At 34.6% G+C, this 23,773-nt stretch overlaps 1 protein-coding gene across 4 annotated transcripts in view; it reads right to left on the reverse strand.

Moving 5' to 3' along the window:
• Cep128 (centrosomal protein 128) overlaps positions 1-23,773 on the reverse strand; it is a 407,740-nt gene that overhangs the window by 49,862 nt on the left and 334,105 nt on the right. For 2 of the 4 annotated variants that reach the window (XM_040274764.2, XM_040274763.2), the window contains exons 22-23: positions 12,245-12,334; positions 6,313-6,336 (exon numbers count right to left, since the gene is read on the reverse strand). The exons of 1 other annotated variant lie outside the window; for it this stretch is intronic. In XM_040274764.2, the coding sequence (XP_040130698.2) occupies positions 6,313-6,336; positions 12,245-12,334 (114 nt within the window). The remainder of the gene's footprint in view (positions 1-6,312; positions 6,337-12,244; positions 12,335-23,773) is intronic. One more of the 4 variants, XM_040274765.2, reaches the window with a different exon arrangement.

Consider the following 23,773-nt stretch of genomic DNA (forward strand, 5'->3'; position numbering starts at 1 on the left):
CTTTTAGCATAAATAATAATAGCATTTTAAAATAATGATAATTTTGCTGCCCCAGCTAGGATCACAACGTATAATAGGTTGTGCAATGGTGTAACCTTTGTTTGTTCTTGGTCTTAAAGGGGATCTTTCAAAATTTCAATGCTAAGGTTATAGTTTTGCCATAGTTTGTTTCCTTTATCAGATTTTGGAAGTTTCCTTTTATATTTAGTTTGCTGAAACATTGTTGATGATAATGATAAATAACACTCATTCACCTGTTGAGATGACATTATCAAATTTTACATCTCCTTAATCTGTCAGTATGTTGAATTACATGCACTAATTTTCCAATATTAAACCAATATGAATTCTGGGAATAAACTCAATTTGTTCATGATGAATTTTTTATATATATAAATACTAAATAATAAACAATAATACAGTCTGTCTTTCTAATATTTTGTGTATAATATTCTTGCATACATGTTAATGACTGAGAAGAGAATAATTTCCTTTATTTATACCTTCCATGACTACGTTTTGCAATGAGGTACATGCCAACTCATAATGTGAGTTGGGCAAGCTTCTTTTTTTTTAGTCTCTGAACAATTTTTTTAGCTCTGAAATTACCTGCTCCTCAAAAACTTGGTAAAACTAATTCATAAAATTATTTAGGTTTGGTGGCTCTTTTTGAAGAAAATTCTGAATGATTAAAAATTGTTGATTAAACATTATTCTTAAAAAATTTACTCATGGCACAATTTATGCTGCTTCTTAGTCCTGGAAAACTGATGGCTTTGTAAGAATTTGGTTGTTTCTACTAATTTTCCAACTTGGAAAATTACTCACAATACTCTCCTATGTGGTTAAACTCTTTAGTATGAGTTATATCTTTTTTTTCATTTCTAATGGATAATGATCTTTCTTTCTTTTTTTTTTTTTTTGACAGTTGGCTGATTGGATCAAGTTTGTTGCTCAATCAGGTTTACTTTGTTGGCTCTCTGGCATGTTTGTTACCTATTACATTAATTTCTAGTCTTTTCTCTATTTTTTTCCCTTTCTTTAGGTTTATTATCCTCTTAAATTTTTATCCCCTCTCTTCTAATGTAAGTATTGAGATACACACACACATTTTTGTCATTTGGTTCTACATATTTTATAATTTCTAGTATAATTTATTAATTTCTTGAATTGCGGGTTGTTTAGATGTACACTTTGAAATTTCCAAATGCTGAGGTTTCATTTGGTTATTATTATTATATTTTTGGTAGTTGGACACTATATATTTATTTCACCCAACTATCCCTATGTGGTGCTGAGGATCAAACCCAGGGTCCTGCACATGCAAGGCGAGCGCTCTACCGCTGAGCCACAATCCCAGGGCCTCATTTGGTTATCTTTTTGAATCTTAGAGCTGGATATGAGTATGTCACAAAATCATGGCCCAGGGATAAGAACAGAAATCCATGTGTAATATCTGGCTTCCACTAAGGGGAAATTTTATGTGCTCTGTTTCTTTCTTTTCTTTAGTTAATATTGCAAATATAAATGCCAGAGGTGGCAGGCATTGACTCATGAGGAGGAAACAAATATTGAGAACAAAAACGGCCTGGTTCTCCGATATGATAGTGACATTGTATGTGATACTTGCCATGGATCATTTATGTTTGGGTTGTTCGTGAGAGAAATCATTTATATCTTACTTACCCCCTATTATTTTCGAGTTTCTCTATTTTGGGGTTCCTATCATGCCTAACTTAACCAAAAAAATAGAAAATAAATTCCCATCTTAATGGAAATGAAAATAAAGTAAGATTTGAGAGGAGAGAAGAAAAATTGTATTTATAACTTCAACTTCAATTGCTTGCATCCACTTTCACTTCATACTAGAGTGTCTGTGTTTCCTTTTCTCTCTGGACCTCCCACTTACAAGTTCCTTCCACTAAATAATGACATCTCCTGGGCCCTTTCATTCTGGCACCAGAGTGCCTCTACCCCTAATTTTCCAAGCACATGTCTAAAGTAGGATTTCCTCCAAGCCGCTCTTTCCCGATGCGCACTTGGAGTCTCGCACCCTCGGCTCTGTCCTGCATACTGCTATTACATTTATGTCTCTTTATAGCACATTTGTCATACCACAGCCCCCGAACTAAAACCATCAATGGCTCTCTACTGGCTCAGTGGCTGTGCTACCACATTTCACCCCCCAATGTTGCAATGCAGATGACAGAGAATATAAAGTGACCACAGCCCTCTTTCCGAAAGATAGCCAGAATCCTTCCCAGCAGTGTTTCAGGAGCCAGTTCAACCAAAAGAAACCAGTCCTCCAGAGAAATCTATTTCCTTTCCATAAAATAAAGTCTAAACTCCTTGGTTTGTATTTCAAAACTCCAGAATACCACTTATTGCTCTCACAAACTGTCCTATGAATCCATAAGAGGGGGAAATTGGTAAGGCTTTGAAATAACACAGAAACTTACCGGATATCTTCAATAGAAAATTCATTTTTGGGTAATACATCCTTCTGGGTTTTCTAATTCTATGAGATCTCTGTACCTGGCTTTCAGTTATTTATAACTCTGACATGTAGATAACTGATGGAAATGCAAATGATTTTTGTTCATAGACAATAAATCTTGTCTGGTGATTTTCAATTGATTTCCCTTTTCCACCGTCAAAGAAAAAAAAACCTTACTTCTATTTACATTCAGTTCAGCACTTCAGTGTCTACATAAGTGTAGTCTTTTGAATGTCCCTTAAAGTCAGTTGTAAAATTCTGCTCATTACATTTCTCAGTAACTTAAATATATATATTTATCAGTTCATTTTATAATTATACAAGAATAATTATTTCACCTGTTTTAAAAATATTATTCTAACAAGCTCTTTGGTTCATTACTGCCTTTAAACTTTGCATACATTCCCAACTTTGCACACATTCCCTTTCTGGTTCTTTCTACCTGACACCAATCTGTTTCTTTGTATTTCAAGGATAAACCTAAACTCATCATATCCCCACACTAAAGAACCTATGAATTTCATTATGAACTTGGATCACAATGCCTCAATTTCCTTTCTATTTTTTTTTACAATAGCTCCTACAACATGTATTATCTGTTTCATTGGTTAGCTTTATATAGAGCATTTCTATCTCATATGACTAACTTATTTTTAAGTAAGTGACTTCTCTCGTGTTTCTGAGTGAAAATTCCACGAAGGCACAGATCACAAGTCTATTTTTTCTCCTCCTAGTGTCAACACGCTATTTTATATACTGCCCAGAAAATATCCACTGCCCAGTCCCGTCCACTGTCCATGAGTTGAGACTCTCAATCAGGATTTTCCTCCAGGTAAATATCTTAGCTTTACTTGGGGGATCTACCTGCTATATATTGGCTGCAGGTAGTTCCTTCCTAGAAAAGTTCATATTAGACTCTCATAAAAGTGATTAGAGTTCCTGTGAAACTCCAAATAGTGTATAGTACTAACAAAAAGACAGATGATAAAGAATAAATTGATGTACTTCTGGGGAATTTTTTTCCCCCACTCTGATGGGACTGATGCTATTCACACCCATGTTGTTAAGTATGCTGAGTTCAACATTTCTTCATTCTACAAATGTTTATTGAATGTCCACTTATCTCAGGTTTTTTTTTTTTGACAGAGCTTGAAGATTTGTTTGCAAATAAAAGGTAATTTCTAATCCAAATAGCGTAGCTGCTACTGAAGGAGAAAAATGGACACAATTGTGATCTATGCAAAGAGATAACTGGTGGCAAGTTAGATTGAGTTTCTCATTATGATGAAAAGAACATCCTATTTGCAGTTATTATAACTATCAGAACCTTTACAATCAATCTATTGTAAACACTCCTAGGGAATGAAGAAATTTCAAGCTTTGACGAACTTGTATCACCATCATGTAGACTCTAGATGAAACACGGTGTGTGGCCTTAGTACATACCAAATGTAGACTGCCAATGCTTCACTGTGGTTTATGCACTGAGTTGTAAGAGAACAATAAATGGTCTTGAGATCACTTTCAGCATAGTTGATTTTATAAACTATAAAATATCTTTACCATTTGAATTGCCTACCAAGTGAATTAAATTCTGCTTCTCATAATGCCATATGAAGCCAAAGGACTTCATAATATTTGAGCATTAACATTATTACTGAGCATTCTAATTTTATGGTTTTACTTAGGATAATTATTCCAAATTAAAACTATCTTGAGAAAACGACTACTGTAAAAAACCTAGTTCATTTAATCAATTTTATTTTTCTCATAATGACTTTTAATTTTTACCTTTGCTCCTAAGGGAACTCTTAGAATAAGGCATTAAAGATTCTATGCATAATATTTGGTTAGTGAAGAGATTAGATAACTAAAAAAGACTGACAAATATAAATAAAAATTATATGCTTTTTGTTGTTGATATAATTTTTAGTTTCAGATATCACACTGGTTAAATAACAAGCAGTGACCAATGACATAATAATAGTAACCTTTCTTTGGTCCTAAATATTTTCACATATATTTTCTCTTTTAATTCTCACATGATAAAATAATTTTAAGCCATTTTTACAGATGTAGGAATCAAGAAAAATATGATTTTCTGAATGTATACAAAAGGATTTTTGTACCCTCAATTCAGGTCCTCAAACTCAAAATTTTTGATTTTTTTTTTCATGGTTTTCCAAAAGAACATTTAAGTCACAAGCTAAATTCTGTTGGCAAGCCATCCTAAGAGTAAGTAAAATATATGTGAAGGAACACCAGCCATTTTATTCACCTACAAAGTCATCATACTGAAACTGAGAAGGTGAGTGTACTTTCCAAATGGCCCAGATAAATCTAAGGGAGAAGTTATTTACTTACTAGTCTAGAAAGTATCAATCAAACTCACTTGCTTACACTTTTTACTAAAATGTTCCCTATTAGCATCTTTTCATTCCTCATATTTACAAAATAAATATTTATTAGCCTTATTGTTTAAAGAATTTTTTACTTTAAACATTTTTTACTCATTAAAAATATGTAAAAAACCTCTACTACTACTCCCAAGACAATCAATATTTTATGTACTTTCTTAAAAAGAGTTTTAATGCACAAATATGCTTATTCAGTACTTGCATCACACTTTTTTACATGTCCTCCTGACTTTCTACCACATAACAGCATGGTTATGTTTACATTTTGGAAAATATTACTTTTCACAGCTATATAATATTTCACAAGGTAGATCCATCATTTATTTTTACTGTTCTTCTAATTCACATGGTTATTCTTGTAAAAATGCTTACAGAAAGTAAAACTGTCATACATTATAAAACATGAAAACCAGAAAGCAATCAAATCACAACCTATAATTCTTTCTAACAAATCACTGTTATGAACTTAGTTTACTCTCTTTAGTTCTTATTTTAAAATATTTCTGTAGGTTGTTATTATTAAAGTACATATGATTCTGTATTTTGAATTAGTTTTCACTTAATATCACATTTCACCTATTATAACAACTATGGTATATTGAATAGAAATTCCATACTTTATTACTTTACTAAGTTAAAAATAACTTTCTAAACCAGGCACAGTGGTGCATGCTTATAATCCCAGAGGCTTGGGAAGCTGAGACAAGAGGATTGAGAGTTCAAAGACAGCCTCAGCAACAGTGAGGCACCAAACAACTCAGTGAGACCCTGTCTCTAAATAAAGTACAAAATAGGGCTGGGGATGTGGCTCAGTGTTCTAGTGCCCCTGAATTCAATCCCCAGTACCAAAACAATAATAACGATGATGGTGACAATAACAATAATAATTTTCAAATAAACAGTGCAAGCATGCAGTCTTTACACCTATGCACTAAAAAGATAATTTCCAATACTAGATTCTTATATACAAGATTATTCAGAAAAAGAATGATCAGGTGAAAATAATGAAAAAAATGTTTAAAACCTGAACATCAAAGTATAAATAGCACCTTGATCTGTTTCTCATCAACCAATCTTTGTAGTGATTGTGAAATACAAAAGCAAACACACAAGCTATTGATTACATTTAAACCTATTACATTTTCCATAAATTAGTACTTCTTGGCATATCAGTCCTGAGTGAGCAGTGAGCACTTAAATGTGCCCACATTTTTGTTTCCATTTAAAAACATCTATTTTTACATACCTTTTAGATACAGTTTAGCTCATTTTCCCTTTGAATCTTAGATGTAGTTTTAGAAATGTTTTCAGGAACTGCTTCCTTTGGTTTTCTTTGAAATCCACATTGGGGGACAGCAGTAATTCTGATACAAGAAGAAAGAAAATGCCCCAACTTACCGTTTCTAATGTATTAACACGCTCCTGCAAATAAAGCATAACATATAATTATAAACCCAAAGCTATTAAAAATCATTACAAGTTGACTTAGTTTGAAGGTTTTCTATTTACCCTCCATTAGCAATAATTTATTTTAAAAATATAAAAAAATAACTGTCCAACTTAGAAGGAATAGATACAACAGTCACAGAAGAATCACCATGACTTTTCTCATTTCATCTCGTGTGAGGACTACAGAGTTTAATTTAATAGTAAATATCATAATCTTAAATAGTAAATACCATAAATCTATCTGTAGTTACTGAAAGGAACAGCTCTTAACACTTTTGCATTGTTAAAATTACCTACACAAAGATAGGTTTATATTAGTATATTTGAATATATGAATCACAACTATGTAATAGCAGGAATATAGAAAAAGGAAGTTGGCATATATACCAACTTCCATTAGGTAGGGAAAAATGATTTCACAGAAATGAAAAACTAAAAGAATAACTTTATCAATTAAATTTAATAAGAAAATCATTATTGAAAACAAAGGAGAAAAATAAATGAGGAAGATATTCACATTTGGCCAATCCTGAATCTTTTATTATCTACAGCATCTTAGAAGGTTTATGAAAATACTGGTTTTTAAAGGGGCCACTGACCACACTAAGAAAGCTAAAATTGTTGTATTATCAAGTCTTTCCAGAGCTGAAAATGATAAACAGGAAGTATTTATCAAATTTAAAAAATTCTGAATTTGAGAAAAAGCAGTTTGAAAATTAAAGAAAATAGAAGTTATCTTTTCTAGGAGGATCAAGGCCATAGGTCTTTCTTTTTCTTTTTGGGAGGACTGGAGGTTGAACCCAGGAGCGCTTAACCTTGGAGCCACATTTCCAGTCCTTTTAAAGTTTTTATTTAGAGTCAGGTCTGATGAGTTGCTTAAGGCCTCACTAAGTTGATGAGGCTGCCTCTGAACTCACAATCCTCCTGCCTCAGTCTCAGGGATTCAAATGACTGCTACCATGTTTAGTCCATTTGTCTTTCTTTTTTGTCTGACATAAGTGATGAGCAATTGGAAGAAATCTGTGGAATCTGGATTTGTTGTTGAATCAAATTAATTAATCATTAATCCTAAGAAGTAAAAGGGAGAATATGGTAGAGAGAATAACAGCTCAGGCCTCTTGAGAACTTGCAGAGACCCACATGGACTCAAGGCTTAGGAGCACAATGAACTAGTCCTGCACCTGCCTTCTCTCAGCCTCACCAAGTATGGAGGGCTCCCGCCTCAGGCCTTCCGCAACCAACTGCAAAACTGAATGGAACATTTCTATCTGGTAAACAACTGGCTGTATGAGCATATGTTAAACACTTATATTAGGCAAAATCAGCCCAAAGCAGACTTCTTTTATGCAATAGTATCTGTTCAATTGCATTTTGTTGGCATACTTGAGAAGATTCCATCCTTGCCTCATAACTTTCATAAAATAACTACTACTTCACTAGTAACTTGTGTACGATTCATATCGACTGCTTTATAATAAATATGATGCCTCTAGTGGACTTTGATCAGCTTTCAGGCTTCTTATTCACAGCACATCTGGGACAAAACCATTCTGCAATGCTTTATCATCCTTTGCAGAATGAATAGAACCTCATTAGATATTTTATAGAGATGGAAACAGCCTTTGGGCAGAATATGAACCATCTTGGAGGGCTCAAAATATTTACTGGCCCTTTTTGGGTCTTAAGTTTTCTCCATAGTATGGGTTTGTGGGTTGATGCTATTTAGGATTAGCACATTTTAAAAGCACACACAGATCTCATATGAAATAGGTGACTTCACATCATGTCAGAAGAGAACTGAATTAAACAGTATAATTCTCATCTTAGTATTTGCCAAAGATAAACAGGTATCATTATAATTTATATCAACTGTTTTCATTCACTTAAGTATTTGTTATATGACTTTAAAAGAAATATGTACTGATAAAGACCCTGATCCAAATGGTCAAAACAACACCATTTTATTAAAATATAAAAGTCAATAAACAGTACATTTTGGATGCAATATACTTTTGCCTGTTTATTCATTATCTGTTTTCTTCCAAAGTGGTCTTGAGATAGTGGTCAATAAAAAAATTAAAATGTTAAACAAAATGAGGAAATTGGGAACACAGAAAATTTAGTTCATTAACCTAAATTTCAATAATTCAATTTGTTAATCAGCAACAGCTAATAAGCTATCAGCCATTGCTGACAATTAGTAGCTTTTGTCTAAATTGTAGAGTTTTAAAGTCTTAACTATAGGCTAAAGTAAAAAGAAACTATGCCTAATCTTTTTAAACTTATAGTGTGATTTAAAATTTTAAGAAATCGTTTTGAAAAAAGTAAATAGCTTAGCTGGCATCTTTTTTTGGCAAATTAGATTAGTTATTATGAATCTACACTGTTCTTTAATTTTAAGAAAGCTAAAGTTTGAGAGAGATCTACAAAGACAATGAATGATTTTAATTTTGACTCTAAACGATTGTACAAGTAGGTACTGCATAATCACTGAGCTAAATGTAGAGTGCTAATAGCTATTCTTATCAATAGGTGAATACTATACGTTCTGATGAAAATAATGCTGCTAGGCATCATATTTTAATTTATTCTGGGCTTGGCAGGTCAAGTAGGGAGAATTATATTTTGAGAGAAGATAATAGCATTTGTACTATTAAAAAGTATTTTTAACTTTTTATGATTAGGTTAGTAACATGCCTTGAACTATAAATGTTCATTTGCTACTTGGTCACAACAGGATGTGCTTTAGAACTTAGGAATGAACCAAGGCAATTCACTGGCATCACTGGAGATGAGCTAATATGAGTAGGTAAAGTTAAGAAGTGAGCATGAAAGGGATCATTGATAATTGAATACATGGTCATTAAAAGTTTTACTGATTTAGCTAAACCAATCAATTAGGCATACTGATTCAGCTATCACATCTAAGAGATGAATTAGAAGCTTATAAGTCTGAACAATCAGAATTCTTCTGTCTCTGGTAAGTAGAGTTGAATAGGTCTAGTGACTTAACTTTATCACAATAATGCAGCAATTCCCAGGAATGCTTTCAACATATTATTAACATATGAAAAAGCACAACAATGGTATAAAAATATAACAAGAATCTCTAACTTTTCCAAGTTAGGAGCTCTAAGAATATTCAACAAGTTTGGAAACTTCTCTGGGAATGAAAGGTTGTGATGGACTTAAAAAATTTTTAAGAACAAAACCCACAATGAGGATTTCCTCCCATACTGTCCTGAAAGCACAAAGCCTGTCTGTGGAGGAAAAAATATATTCAGAACCATCCAAAGACCACCACATGGTGCTCTTTCTGTCATCGTCAACTCTGCTGAGTCAATACTCACACCTTTACCTGTGGCTTCCTACATAAAATATGTAGAATGCAATGTAAACAGTAGGTACATTTTTCCTTCTAGGCATTTTCTCATAGTAATCCATTACATTTAGCATTTTGTCATTTTTTTAGTAATTAAAAATAAGGAGAAATAATTTCCCAAACTCTAAGATAGTAAAAAGAAAGGACAGGATAAGGCTTTTATTGACCATCACCAAAAGAATAAGCATTCCATATAGTGATTTAAAATAAATTTAAAAGACAAAAATCGCAATCTCAATGTAGCAATATCAAAAAAGCTTTAAAATTGAGCATAAGTTGATTGAGATTATGCCAAATGCATCAATGATCTCTACAACAAATTACACACTCCCAATTAAAAGTCAAAAAAGTTACTCTGGGCTTAGGAAAGCTTTAAGAAGGAAGGTTTTAGAACAGCTTATACTGATTTTCCAACCATCCAATGTTCAATTTAGCCATAGAAAGAGCTGTAGTCAATTTTTGCTAACTCAGTTTACTAGCTGCTTATATGCTTTTTTCAAATAATCTAGTTCAGTGTCCAAAATGAAACAGAAATATTGAAGGAGGGAACAAGTCGTCAAGATTTAGTCTAAAAAGTCATCAATTAAACTCCCAACATTTTGATTTAGCCAGTTTGAAGGGATGTGTCATGTCTTCACCTATACAGAGCATCCAATAATACTCCTTATTACCTGCTTTTCATTCTGGGTGTGGCTAATCCTTGAGAACCAAAAAACAGAAACAAAGTGTCTTATCCACATTTCCAATACATTCTCTCAGGTATTCCTATACATTCTCTCAGGTATTGCCACAAGGAGAAGTGAGGGCAGTTTTTCTGCTATGTTCTTGGGTTGGCATTTTGCTTTGTGTTGGGTTTATTATGAGACCACTGCTGACCATCATACCGCAGTTTGACACTGTTCAGGAAATGCTCAGGACAATGTTCTTAACTAAAGGAGAGTACCATTTTGTATCTACTTTTAAGGAAATTCAGAAGTGGGATACATGCATGGGTTTGTGGGGTGAAAGTGCAAGATAAGGAAAAAGGTATGGAAATATGTTCTGTTGGTTGGTCCTGTCAGATTTCAGTGGAAAATACAGCCTGAAAGGAGAGGAAAGGGTTTTGCTTGAAGTCTTTGTAAACAAAGCAATGAAAATTTTTTTCTTTTGAAATGAAGAATCATTTCAAGATTCCTCCTTCTATAGCACAACGTGACATGGTATGTAGGTGTGTGACTGCAGAATGTGACTCCCAACGAAATGAAGGAAAAATGACACAGAATTACTTTTCTCCTGTGACTACCCAATTCCACAGTGAAACTGTTTGTAGCAGGTAACAAAGGCATTTGTTCAGTGAGTGACATCTGGACTGGAGAACAACTAAAACTTATTTGCAGATAAAATAAAGACTCTGATGGTGGTTAGGGGCAATGCAAATGACAGCCAATGTAATTTCTGAGATTGACTATTCCCCAAAAGACATGTGGGAACAGAGTTGAGTAGTAGGGGAAGAACTCCAGCAACTAGAAACCAATTGTTGTTTTTTTTTTTCAAGTATTTACATTGTAAAAAATAAAGTATATGTCTCCAGTTGTGAGGTTAGTCATATATCAGTGAAATATGTTCTGAGTTCCAATGCAAATCATATTGCAATGGTGATTATGGCATAATTTATGAGCAGGCTTCTGTCATGCAGAACTTGTGACAAACTATAGAGCATGTTTTCATTTTAAGGTATACAAAGGGATGTGTATCTTCCTGTCACCAAACAAAGCTGGTCTAATCAGACTCCCTCAAGCTAACATCTTCCTTGTTCCTCTAAAATTAAATTTAACTTTAGATTACCTGCCCTCCTGAGCTTCCTGGTGAAGAATATCACCAAATACTCTTTTGGCCCAAGTTCCTTTTCCCTGAATGCTGAATTACAAAACTGGTCATTGAGTCATTAAATGGTACAAGTAAACAGGCCACCTTGGGAAATTATTGCTTACCTTTGAGCATTTCCAACAATCCACATCTTAACTTACAGGCAGAGACATTTAATAAATATTTTTCACTCCCATATTCTTCCTGTGTTATTCGATATACAGTTACCTACAGTGTTCTACACCAGAAGAGCTACTGATAAGGATAATCAAGTCCTAAGCAGCAAGTTTTAAAGTAGTTGACTTGGCTGATCCCAGTTAGGTTGCTTTTTGCTTCTACATTCAGTTTGACTTACATTAAAACTATATCATTCATTTCTGCTTCCTAGTACATGCCCAGTTGAGAATGGAAAGGATTGAAAATTAACTTCAGATTACCTGCCCTCAGATCATCAATGGAAATCCCCCCCCCCGTTTTTTTTCTTTCCTATCTAAGAATACTGAGGGAAAAACAACTCCATATCTCCCTGATTAGATGTTCTTCGCGGATACACACCTGAAGTCTGGCTTATCCTGTAAGTCCTAAAATAAAGTCGATATGTTTTGACTATTCAGTTCCAAAATCCTAAATATTTCTACCTATGAAATACTTAACTGCTTTTTCTTCAAATTGAGCTTCACTCTGATTTTTCACTGTGGTCTGACTACCGTCTTCCCAAGGTAGAAGTTTAAACAGTAGCTTCGGCTGTTTAAGAGAGATGTGAGTTATGAAAGAGTTGGAAAGCTTTATCATCCTAAAGTAACTGGAAGCACTCAAAATAGTAATAACTATAAAAATAACACTAATAAAACTATAACCATTTCAAACTAAATTTTAAATCTCGCATTTAGAGAAAATGATGTAGTAATTTTAAAATGGTTCCCCAAATAATTCCTTACCCAACTTAAAAACCAGTCTTAGAGAAATCATTATTTGAAATTTAGAACATCTTATTCTTTAGGATTATAAATAAAGAGTAGTGATTTAGTTCAAAGTGTCCTAAATTGTCTTGCTTTTACAAAATCATCCTGGAAGAACTAATCCTAAATTCCAGGCAATGAAGGATTAAATGAGATGGCAGCTTGTTAAGAGTTGTACCTGGCCAGTTTAAGCCATTAATGAAAACTACTTAACCCTCACAACTCTACCTGCAGACAATGGAACACTGGGTGTAGTGTCAGTGTAGGAGTTCAAGAGGGTCTGATTACTTAGAATTATACTTTCTTTCCACCTGCCAAATTATTCTAAATTCTACCAAAAGAAATTTATTCTTTGTAGAAGAACTCAGAAATTTATTCTTGGACTCTCTCATGCCAGTTCCTCTTTTAAAAGGCAAACGTTTTAAAAATAGATTACCATTAAACTAGTTTAGGAGTCAGCAAAGTGAGCCAAATCCGGCCAGCCACCTGTTTTTATAGGACCATGAGCTAAAACGATCTTTATATTTTCATTTGGTTGAAAAAAAAATCAAGGTAAGAATAGTATTTCATGATGTGAAAATTATATGAAATCCAAATTTCAGTGTCCATAAGTAAAGCTTTATTGGAACACAGCCTGGACATCTGCTTAAGTATTGTCTGTGGCTGTTTTCATGCTCTAATACAGAGGTAAGTTGCTGAAAGAGAACATAGGAAAGTAAAACTGAACTAGTGTAGCAACTGCCCTTTATAGGCAGTATGTTAGCTCCTATTCCAAGGTGTTGGTATCCTATAAGAATTCCTTTCCTCCTTCCTCAGAGAGGTCACACTGTGGGAAATGCTGTAGGTTTCTGGAAAGAGAGGATGAAATGAAACACAACTAACCAGGATCAAAAAAGGGATCAGGAACCACACAAATTTCACCCAACTTTAAAACAAACCTCAAGTTGCATATGCATAAAAACATATGCCCCCAAAATAACCATTCTGCAGACCATCTAAGTTGTCCTCTTTTTGTCCTTTATTCCCTTTATCAATCTTATTCCTTTTCTTCTGATGTCTTTCCCTACTTCCTTCTTTGCTTCCTTTCTTTCTCTAACCCTCCCTCCCTTCCAATAACTTATGCACTTAATTCATCTGTTTATTCACATTTATTGAAGGAGGCACTGAGCAACATATTGGGTTCACAAGGAAGATAAAGATCTTATTGTTTTTATGGAGCTTACATTTCAAAGGAGTTGACAAAGAAATATATAAAGCAGATACACAGTGAATGACTATGGGTGAGGGTGGAGGTTTACTCTTAACAGACTGAGTTTAAGGTTAAGTCCCCATGAAGAGCAACATTAGAGTTGAAATCTCAAGGACAGAAATGAGCAAGCCATTGAAAGAGCTAGGGAAAAATATCACAGAGAGAGGAGTAGCAATGCAAAAGTCCCAACTCAGGAATTTAAAGGACAGAAGGGACACTAGTGTATGCATTGTGGATATTGATGAAAACATCTCTAAGTTACCAGCATCATAATATCAACACTATTTATTTAAAGAGTAAGAGTCAAAAATTTTATTGGTTATTTTAAACATTCCTATTTTTAATACTCACACAAATCCCAATAGAAGGATATTATTCATTTCATTCATCTAAACTCAGAGAAACAGACTCAAAAACATTAATGCTGAAGTTGACATCATGATTAAATAAATGGGCAGTTTGGACTGTAATCCAGTTCCAGATCCCTTCAATAGTTCTAAAAAAAAAAAAATGGAGCTAATGGAAATACCATATGCCGACAGAGCAGTTTTATGGGCAAACACACAATAAATGCTTTTTTATTACCGTCAAGGTTATTTTGTGTTTTTGCATGGTTCAGGTTCAGTGATGCACTAGAAAAATGTTCTAGGACTGCTTTCTTAAAATTATATATGCAAGAATAGCACTCTAAAACCTCGTTTATAATAGGTATGCAAAAACAATAAAAATTAATGTTTTAATAAAAAGTTTGTTTGTGTATCCTTTTATATTTATTTCACTACATAAAAATGGATTATATATGTGTGTGCATGTGTGTGCATATGTGTGTGTGTGTGTGTGTGTGTAACACACACATATATATCGCCAGAGATATGGAAAATGCAGGACACCTCCACAAGGAGAGACAGCCAAAGGGGATTATATTTTTGCCACATGCGGGAAACAGACTGAATTTGGAGTCCTCTCCTCTCAATTGGGAAAAAACCTCATCCCGCTGAAAATAAAAGCTAAAGAGCTTCAACCTTCCACCCTGATGGCACCAAAGAAGCTGGAGGTAGATGGCTGATGCCTCCTGCCCAGGCTCCTCTAGCAAAGGCCAACTAAAGCTACATATCTACATTTCCTGTCTTTTGTCCCATTTTGCCCCCCTTTCAGGCCAACTAAACCTACATATGTATATCACCTAACTTTAGTTTCTATAAATTATAACTGCTTGTGTGGGAAAGCAGAGAAGCAATCTACTTGCTTCTCCCAATTTGATCAACATGCATAAAGTTCCTTTTTCTTTTTTTTTACTTTTTGTCTATCTCTTATGTAGGTGGAAGGTGGATCCTGCAGGCTGGGATTCAGGCAGGGTCCCTGGACTAGGCTACTGGGAACATTCCTTTCATAAGTGTGTTGTGACTCTTCCTTACCTCAGACCAGCTGAGTCAAATGTAGTCAATACCACTGGGAAATAGCAGAAGAAAGATAAAGAAAAGCAAAAATCTATACTTAATTAGCTTTCATATTGTGCAGCTAGATGACAACTGCATTGTGCTGGCCCTCCAATTCTTTTGGATAAGGACTACAGAGATTTATATTGGCCAATAAGCCTATATATGTTCTCTTTCTTCCAACTCATTTGCAGGAACTTCAACCATAATCAGAATACCATAAATGCATGGTCTCTTGTAAGTAACATTTTCTATTTCACTTTATATGAGCAAATGCAGAAATATTAGCAGATATTACATGTTATTTACCAGCATGCTAATAAAAATTCACACATAAAAGTAAACACTAAAATTCTAACAAATAAAATCTAGAATAGTACATATTACAAGGAACTCTAGAAAAAAGGGCCCTTTAGTGTTCATTTTTAAAAAACCAAATTAATGACCAATTATGATAAAGAGACTAAGATATAAACGGAAATGTTTTTAAGTCATTTCTTCAACTCATTTTAGTTTTATCACTTTTTACACAATTTAAAATTTATGAAAACCTTCTAATGTTGCCTTTAATTTTTGCCAGAATATTTTGAACTTGGTTTAAAACTGAAATTGAAGAAGCCTGAGGAGGGCTTTAATAACAACTCTCTTCAGTCTGTTTGTTTAAAACATGATGAATAAGCAAAAAGAAAAGGTGCAGAATGGAAAAAGAAAAATGATCCCTTCTCCTTCCTAGCAGTGTTCGAGGTTACTGGATTGTTCATAGTCTTGCACAAGAAATTAAAACCTTCCTCACATGCTAGTAGCCAAGTATATATCTGACACGGTCCTAGTTGTCATATATGTGAACTTGGAGTCTAATGGTTTATAGTAGTTTTAAGTTAAAGGCAGAAAGAAGCTTCACTAATATTAACTCCCCGTTATCTCCTGACTCATTTAATATACTCTATAAATTGCATAGTTTCTTAAGTCTTTTATTTCAAAGGGGTAGATTGTCACTGTTTTACCACACTAAATTCTTAATATATCTGACAATGATTCATTCAGATTAAAAAAAATTGAAAGAAAAAGCTAAGAACCTAAACAAATCATGGGCTGGGGAATGGTGCAGAAATTCTGATCATCATAGCTCTTGAGTTATATTAGTACAGTGGTGTGGAAAACTTGGAATACAAATCCTAGCCCTACCACTGTCAGGCCAAAAAAGCCTTAGCACTGTGCATGGCTCAAAGAATTGCTCTGTGGTGATTAATATCAATCACTAGCAGTTCACAGGTGATTTTTTTTTTCCTTTTCTTTGGATGCACAGATCATCACCTTTTGGGGTTGATTTCCCACAATCTCGACAGGAGGTAACAAGTGCTTAATAAGTATTTGTTAGTAGATTTAAACATAATATTGGCAAGTTTTTAAGATTCCAGACTGAGGAAATCCTCTGCAGCATTTCTTTATATTCTGGAAAATCACCCAGAAATTGAGAGGTGGGGGAAGTCCAAGAAGTAAGAAATATAATTTATTTCCATTACTACTTAGAAACTCAGAAATTTGTTTTTTAAGTCAGTGGAAATTTGTTTCCACCAGAAAAGTATTATTGCTGAGTGTTTGTTTCCAAATTTGCTCCACAGTACAGTCATTACATAGAAGAATATTGCATTTCACAATTGTCACTGTTATCGGGAGATGGAAGAGAAAATGGATTAACATGGTTATTTGCACAAAAATTAAGGTTTATCTAGGGACACTGTATCAGAAGCACAAGCAGTAATATATTATGGAGAACGGTCTCAAAGTGTTCACTTAAAGTCCACAACTCAAATGAATTTGCCCCCAAATTGTAAGATAACTGCTAACTCTTGGGTACTTGCAGAAACCCTAGAAAAGCTCAACACCATGGAGCACCATAATGTACCAAGATGGCGTTTTGTTTTTCACAAGAAAACATAAACAGCTATTTATATCATGGAGCCTAGAGCTGGGACTTTGGACAATGGCATCAAGGGACGTTTGTCCAAAGGCTGACTTCCGTGATGTCAGCTGCCAAGGAGATGGTGCATGAATATGCATAAAATAATCTCCTCCTTGAGAGAACAATTTATAAAATCTCTAAAACACATCCAATTCCAACACATTTTCAATTCCAAATTTTTCAGTAAATTTTCTGCATAGAGTAAAATTTGGGCTTTTAAAGGCTTTGTCTTTGGCATTTTAAAAAAGTTTCCAAATGGTGTCTGTATTTTAAGAGGCTTTTTTAGAAGCTTGATTCAAGGAGACTGCTGAGTCCTGATGACTTGTGCTTTTCATCCCCCTTGGGTAAACAGAGCAAGGCAAGTTTTTATATTTCTTTAATTCTCAAAAGAAAACAGGCTAGTCAATCAACTTCCCTATATTCAAACACAAGAATACTTCTTTCAGGGTATTCTATCTTCCAGTTTTATTCTGTCATAAATTTGGAATTAAAATTAAGTTACAAATTTCAGATAAAACAAGGTGATAAAATTTAATGATCACTAAAATTTCAAGTGGAATCCATTTTACTGAGCTTGGTTCCCTCTTCTCCTGAGGCCTCTTGATATAGTAAATTGAACTGTGCAAATCTAATTGGCTGAGACCCTGCTTGACCTCAAGACAGACTGCTAATATTTTATCTCTGTTGAGATCTCATACCAAATCTGAGGTTGGATAAGCCTCTTCACCTTTTGAGAAAACAGAGATTTTAATGAGCCATTAAGTCACCTTGCCCTGAAAGTAACAAAGGGCTGCTCACACCTCCATCCTCCATAATCATCCATATTTAGTTTTGCTTATGTCATTGCTAGGAACACTAGGAACATTTTTTAAAATAATACCTAAATAATTCTAAGGAATGCATTATATTGGTTTGTAGAAGTATAGAAGTTCCACTATAATTGAGTCATCCTAGGGATAAGCAAGATATTGCATTGCTTTCTAGTTTAATAAAATTTTAAACAGTTAATCCCAATTTATCAATTTATTCAAACTGACACCTGTAAAAGTATGCTTTAGTATCTCCCGAGGAAATGAGGATTTCTGGGGAAATAAATTACTCTAGTTCTTCTGGAGATCCAGTGTGAGAAAAGGACATTCCCTTTCACCCTCACTTCCTCTTCTAAAGTAATTCAGAAGGGGCTCTGAGCTGCCCCACACCTGCATTTCCACCCTCAATGTCTATTCCCAATCTACAGTGTGGCTTAAAAGTACAGGTTACTAGCATTCTACTGTCTGACATTCTAATGACTGACAGCAAAACCAAGGAAATTATCCACTTGGCCTGTCACTAGCCCAGTTTTCTTTAGTAAGAGGAAGAGCCATCTACTGGGTACAATAAGATGTTAATGTACTATCTTGTCAGCATCTGCCAGGCCAATTTACTTGCGCATGTCAATCCTTACTCTCTTATGTTTTTTCTTGCCTACTTTGTCTACAAGGATGTGTCTGCCACCTCTACATTGGCATTCTCTATTACAATACCCTTAGATTAATATTTACTAGGTTTGCTCTCAAAAAAAGCCTCAAGGAATTTAATTTCTATTTTTTTTTTTTACTTTAAAACACTGTGCTGCCATAGGCAACTTGATAACTGAAATAAAGTAATGGCTGGATAAGATTATCTTCTCCTTTCCATTCATCTTAAGTGCTTCGCCTAAGTACTACTGAGGTAACGACATCAAAATCTAACATCTCCCTGCAACACTAAAGTAGTTCTAAAATAAATACTAATAGCTAAACTTTTAGGACAGTCTTAAAAGGCTAACTAATAGAGAAATTAAATGTAATTACAGGTTGTCTGAAAAACAGCATGTCACTGATGCCATTTAATATCCTTCGGGGAACAGCTTCTGGGATGTTTCAGAAGGAAAATATTTTCCTCGTTAAAATAGCATAAACCCATTTAAAAAGTTAATCAAATGATTCAACTTATTTCTAACAAAACTTCTAATGACAAAGGATGTGTCCAGAAATACTTTTGACAACATTTAGGCTATAGGTCCTCCAACTAAAGTGATTGCTTTCTCTCCCTAAGACAATGAGACTGATATTCATAAGGTGCTCAATAGTCAATCTTGTTATTGCCACACTGTGCGTTTTTCACTTCCTCGTTATATTATGTAGCTATACAAAGACATAATATTTCCTTCAGCATAGTCTGCCATAAATAGAAATTGAAGGTTCATGGTTGCCCATAGAGCGGGTAGGAAAAGAGAGGGAGCGGTGGAGCAGAGGGAGGAAGGGAAGAAGGCAGGGAGGCGCTTCATGCAGGCCAGGACTGGGTCTGGCTTCTTTACTTCTGTCCCTGACATGCAGCATGGTGTCTGGAACACAGAGAATGTAAATAAATAGTATTTATTGTACAGTGGTTGTAAACAAAATATACCAAGGACCTGCCAGGTACCAAGGGTTCAATGCTTCTTATCATAATTCTCTTGATAATCCTAAGAAGTCAGTGTTACTATTGTTCCCAATTTATAGATATAGAAGCTGCCTCAAAATAACCTAAAATAACCTAATAAGAGAGGGAAATTCATGTTATAAAACCTAATTTTAGCTCATTTCAAATAAAATGAAAAGAGACAGCCATAAATTAGCAAAGAAAAGGAATGTGGGAGTTTTCAAGATATTCTGTTTGGTCACTTCCACAGTTAACCCTTTGGAACTTTCCTCAATGAAGTAGGATACTAATTTTTTAAGTACGCTTTGTATTTGGTGGTTCAGAAAGCAACATGAGGAAAAAAACAAGTTACTGAAAATGAACCACATAGATTGATATTTTAAAGAAAGAAAACAAAACCCAGCAGTAACATCTACTGCTACCAGCCATAACAAGCAAGGTGTCAAGTCACTGAATACATTTCAATAAATTGAGGAAAAATGGATTACCTTTTGTGTCTATTTTAAATGTTTCCACTGATCTCAAGAGGATTAAAGAAGGGATTTGTTTGTTTCAGTGTACCTCAAATCCATATGCAAATAGAACTCTGATACTGCACTACACATTTATAGTCAAAGACAATACTTTGTTTTTAAGAAGAGCAACACACAATGTAACTGCAAATGAATGTCACAAAAAATGAGCCAGACAACAGTTAAGCTCCAATGAAGAATTCTGGTAATTACAAGCTGTATTGTAACAATCACTGTCAAATATATTTGCCTCCACTATTCCTGATTCCTTGCAAGATTGAACATATTCTCTTCCTTGTGCCTGCTCCCTCCCCCCACCATCTTGTCCTTTTTCACTGCTTTTATCACTCATGCCAAATGACTCATTGATCTTTGTTTCAATGCTACACATAAAGAGGGAGAAAGCAGAGCACTGCAGGAGGGAGAAAGGAAAGAGAGCAAAAAAGAGAAAGAGTGTGTGTGCGAGTGTGTACATACACACATACACACATAAATGACATTACCTGGGTCTTGTCCCTCAAAACATTTTAAATTAAAAAAAATGAACTCTAGGACATGGAGGATGGGTACTGTTTTTCAATTGATCAACCTTAAGGAGACTCAGGGATAAGTATAACTAAAGAGGAGACCAGCAGGGTGGCATTCACTTGTTCAATCCACAGAAACTTATTGAGTAACCCACGGCAGCCATCGCGCTACACAGTGGACATTTTAGAAAAGGAAAGACATGAGGGTTGCTTCACAGGTACGACAGGAAATATATTTATTGAATGGTAAAGTTTTGGTTTGAAACCAAAATCCATAGCAAACTGTCTCCAAAAATGTAAAAATATTCTTCAGTTTACTGAATATTTTCCCCTTGCAATACTCCTTTGCTAAGCTTTATGATCTGTGTTCTCTTGTTATTTTCTTTATGTCTTTGGCTCTTGGGTGGGTTCTTGTCCTTGGTCTGTTATGTGAAGTGCTATTTTCTAGAGTTGTGCTCCAGGCTTTCCCTTTTTCTTGGCCTACACACTTCCTCTGAGAGTTTTCATTGCTCCTATGACTGGTAGTATCATTCATATGCTATGGACATCAGGTTTGAGGACATCATATTCTGCATGTTCTCTAAACCCCTCGAGTGCCTGACTCAGATGAACCCCAAGAGAATTTCAAAATACCAAAATTAATCAGCTTACCCTCTCATTGACCAGCACACCATCCAAGAAATTGTTAAGAAACCTGAGACTCATTTTAATTTCTTCCTTTTTATTTCCTACAATCATTCTCAAAAGTTCCATTGCTTCTTCTGTCCTAAAATATATTAAGAACCCACCACTCTTCTTCACACTGCCTGCTGCCACCCAGTCCAGGGTACCATAGTGTCTTGCTGAGATTCTCACAAGCATCTGCTGAGTTGGTCTCCCTGGTTTCATTCTTAACTTTCTCCAATTATTTTCAACTTTATAGTCATTTACCTATTCAGAATGCAAATTTGATCATATTGTTCTCATGTTTCAAACCCTTCACAGACTTTGTATATACTAAAGTTCAAGCTCCTTTATGATGTCCTTCAGACTTCTGCTCACCTTACATTACCTTTCAAGTCTCTCCTCATTCAGATGCCACATTTCACCAGACTGAATTTCTTTCAGCTCCTTAAACATGTAGGTGTGCTGTCTTATCAGAGTGCTTCCCAGATCCTTCCCAGTGCCTCAAATTTTTCTTACCTTCACCCCAAACTTTCCCAGATAACTCTTAGTTATTGTTTAAACACTGGCTTCCATGGATCGCCAACCATCATGGCTCAACCCATCTACCTTCTATTACACTTAACTACCCGACCAACAACGATTATTCCTCTGGTAACTTAGACATTCCCTCTTAATATCATTTTTCAAATGTTTTACTATAAACCTCATTTAAGACTCTTCTCTGCTAATTCTGGTATAAAGGGCCAGAAACAGTCTAGTATAGAGAGCTTGGCTTTGGGGTGCTAGCACCTAGTTCCATGAATGATATTAGTGTTCAATCAATATCCACTCTGAGTACATAGAGAACCTTTTATTTATAGAAAACACCCCTGACCCTTAAGGAGAATAACATTAAATGTAGAATATCTGTTATACATAATTATAAGATGATAATGAGTAAATAAAATTGACTCTAATTTGGATAACATGAAGATTTGCTAACATTGTAAATTAGAATTAAATATTTAGCTCTCCTTCTGGGATAATCTGATCTACACTAAATACTTCTGGAAGGCAGTTTTATGATTTATATTACAGATGAGAACATAAAGCACAGCAAAGTTAATTGAGTTACCCAAGGTTACCCAGTGAAACAGAAGCTGAGCCAGAACTCAAAACTCAAAAGCTGTTGACCTCCAATCCTTACTGTTAACATTTTTGGGGAAATTATTTTGTCCTTCCCTCCCAAAATACTATTGTATTATTGTAGGACATACTTTAATAGCCTTCTCCAAACTATCACCTATGATATTTTTCATTTGAATATAGAAATTCAGAGATTTTCAGTGGATTTTCCTCTAGCCTTTTACATTAAAGCCTTTCTGTGATGTGCCTCTGAACTCATTGTTCTGAGAGGTGTCAGCTCCCTGTATTCTTAATGGCACATTAGTATCAGACAATAGTCATCACTAAACAGGGCCAACATTTAACTCTTCTGCTGTAGGAGACCATATTGCACATTTGATATCTATAAATGTCCAAAGTTAGTTGGCTGTGCATTCCATTGCACTGGGTGAACATTTTGGTAGAAAATGCTGCCAACAGTTAATAAACATTTGAGAAGCAACATAGGCTATTATATTTAATGGGATTACTGATTCCAACAATTATATTCTCAGAGAAATAAACTCAAAATTATTTCAAAAGGCTAGATATGTACTCAGTAAATATGTTTATATGTGGTACCGTGAGTCCAATGGCAGTCACAATATATAGCCAAATGCCAAAAGACCTTATTATTGTCTCACTAGACATGTTTACTGAACACAGAGCTTTGCTTTTTATAACAAGCATTGCTGATATTAATACCACAGAGCCTGGCAATGTGAGCATACACTTGTTTTTTTGTTGTTGTTATTGTTTGTATGTTTGTTTGTTTGTTTGTTAGCCACACAGTGGACCAACTAGTGTTCTTATTTTTTATATCTGAATATAGTTTAAGATATTAAAGGACTTTAATCTGTACAAATCTGTAACTAATACATGCCACTTTTATTATACACATAGAACTCCAAAACCTTAGCATTTTCAGATGGATAAACCATCAAACAGAAGAATCTGCAATCACAAAATATTTCCCATGCTCTTTGAGCTTTACTTGACCCATTCTTTTTTCCACGGAAGCAAACATCTTCACCCCAATGCACTTGAGCCTGCTCATTATATCACTCTCCCCAGTCTGGCCTTATAGCTCCAGGCCCATGAAGAACTCTAAATGTCCAAAGTATTTACTGTTCTTAATCTCCAACGTGACATTAAGTGAATTGGTTCTGTCATGTGTATATAACTGATTGTGTTTCCTCTAATAAAGACAGACAGCTGAGTTACCCATTTGTAAGTTAGCCCAATGTAATGGGAAGAGAGAACTTCTGTTGGATGCTAACTTAACT

Source organism: Ictidomys tridecemlineatus, chromosome 5 (assembly GCF_052094955.1).
Source record: "Ictidomys tridecemlineatus isolate mIctTri1 chromosome 5, mIctTri1.hap1, whole genome shotgun sequence".
Classification (NCBI taxonomy): domain Eukaryota; kingdom Metazoa; phylum Chordata; class Mammalia; order Rodentia; family Sciuridae; genus Ictidomys; species Ictidomys tridecemlineatus.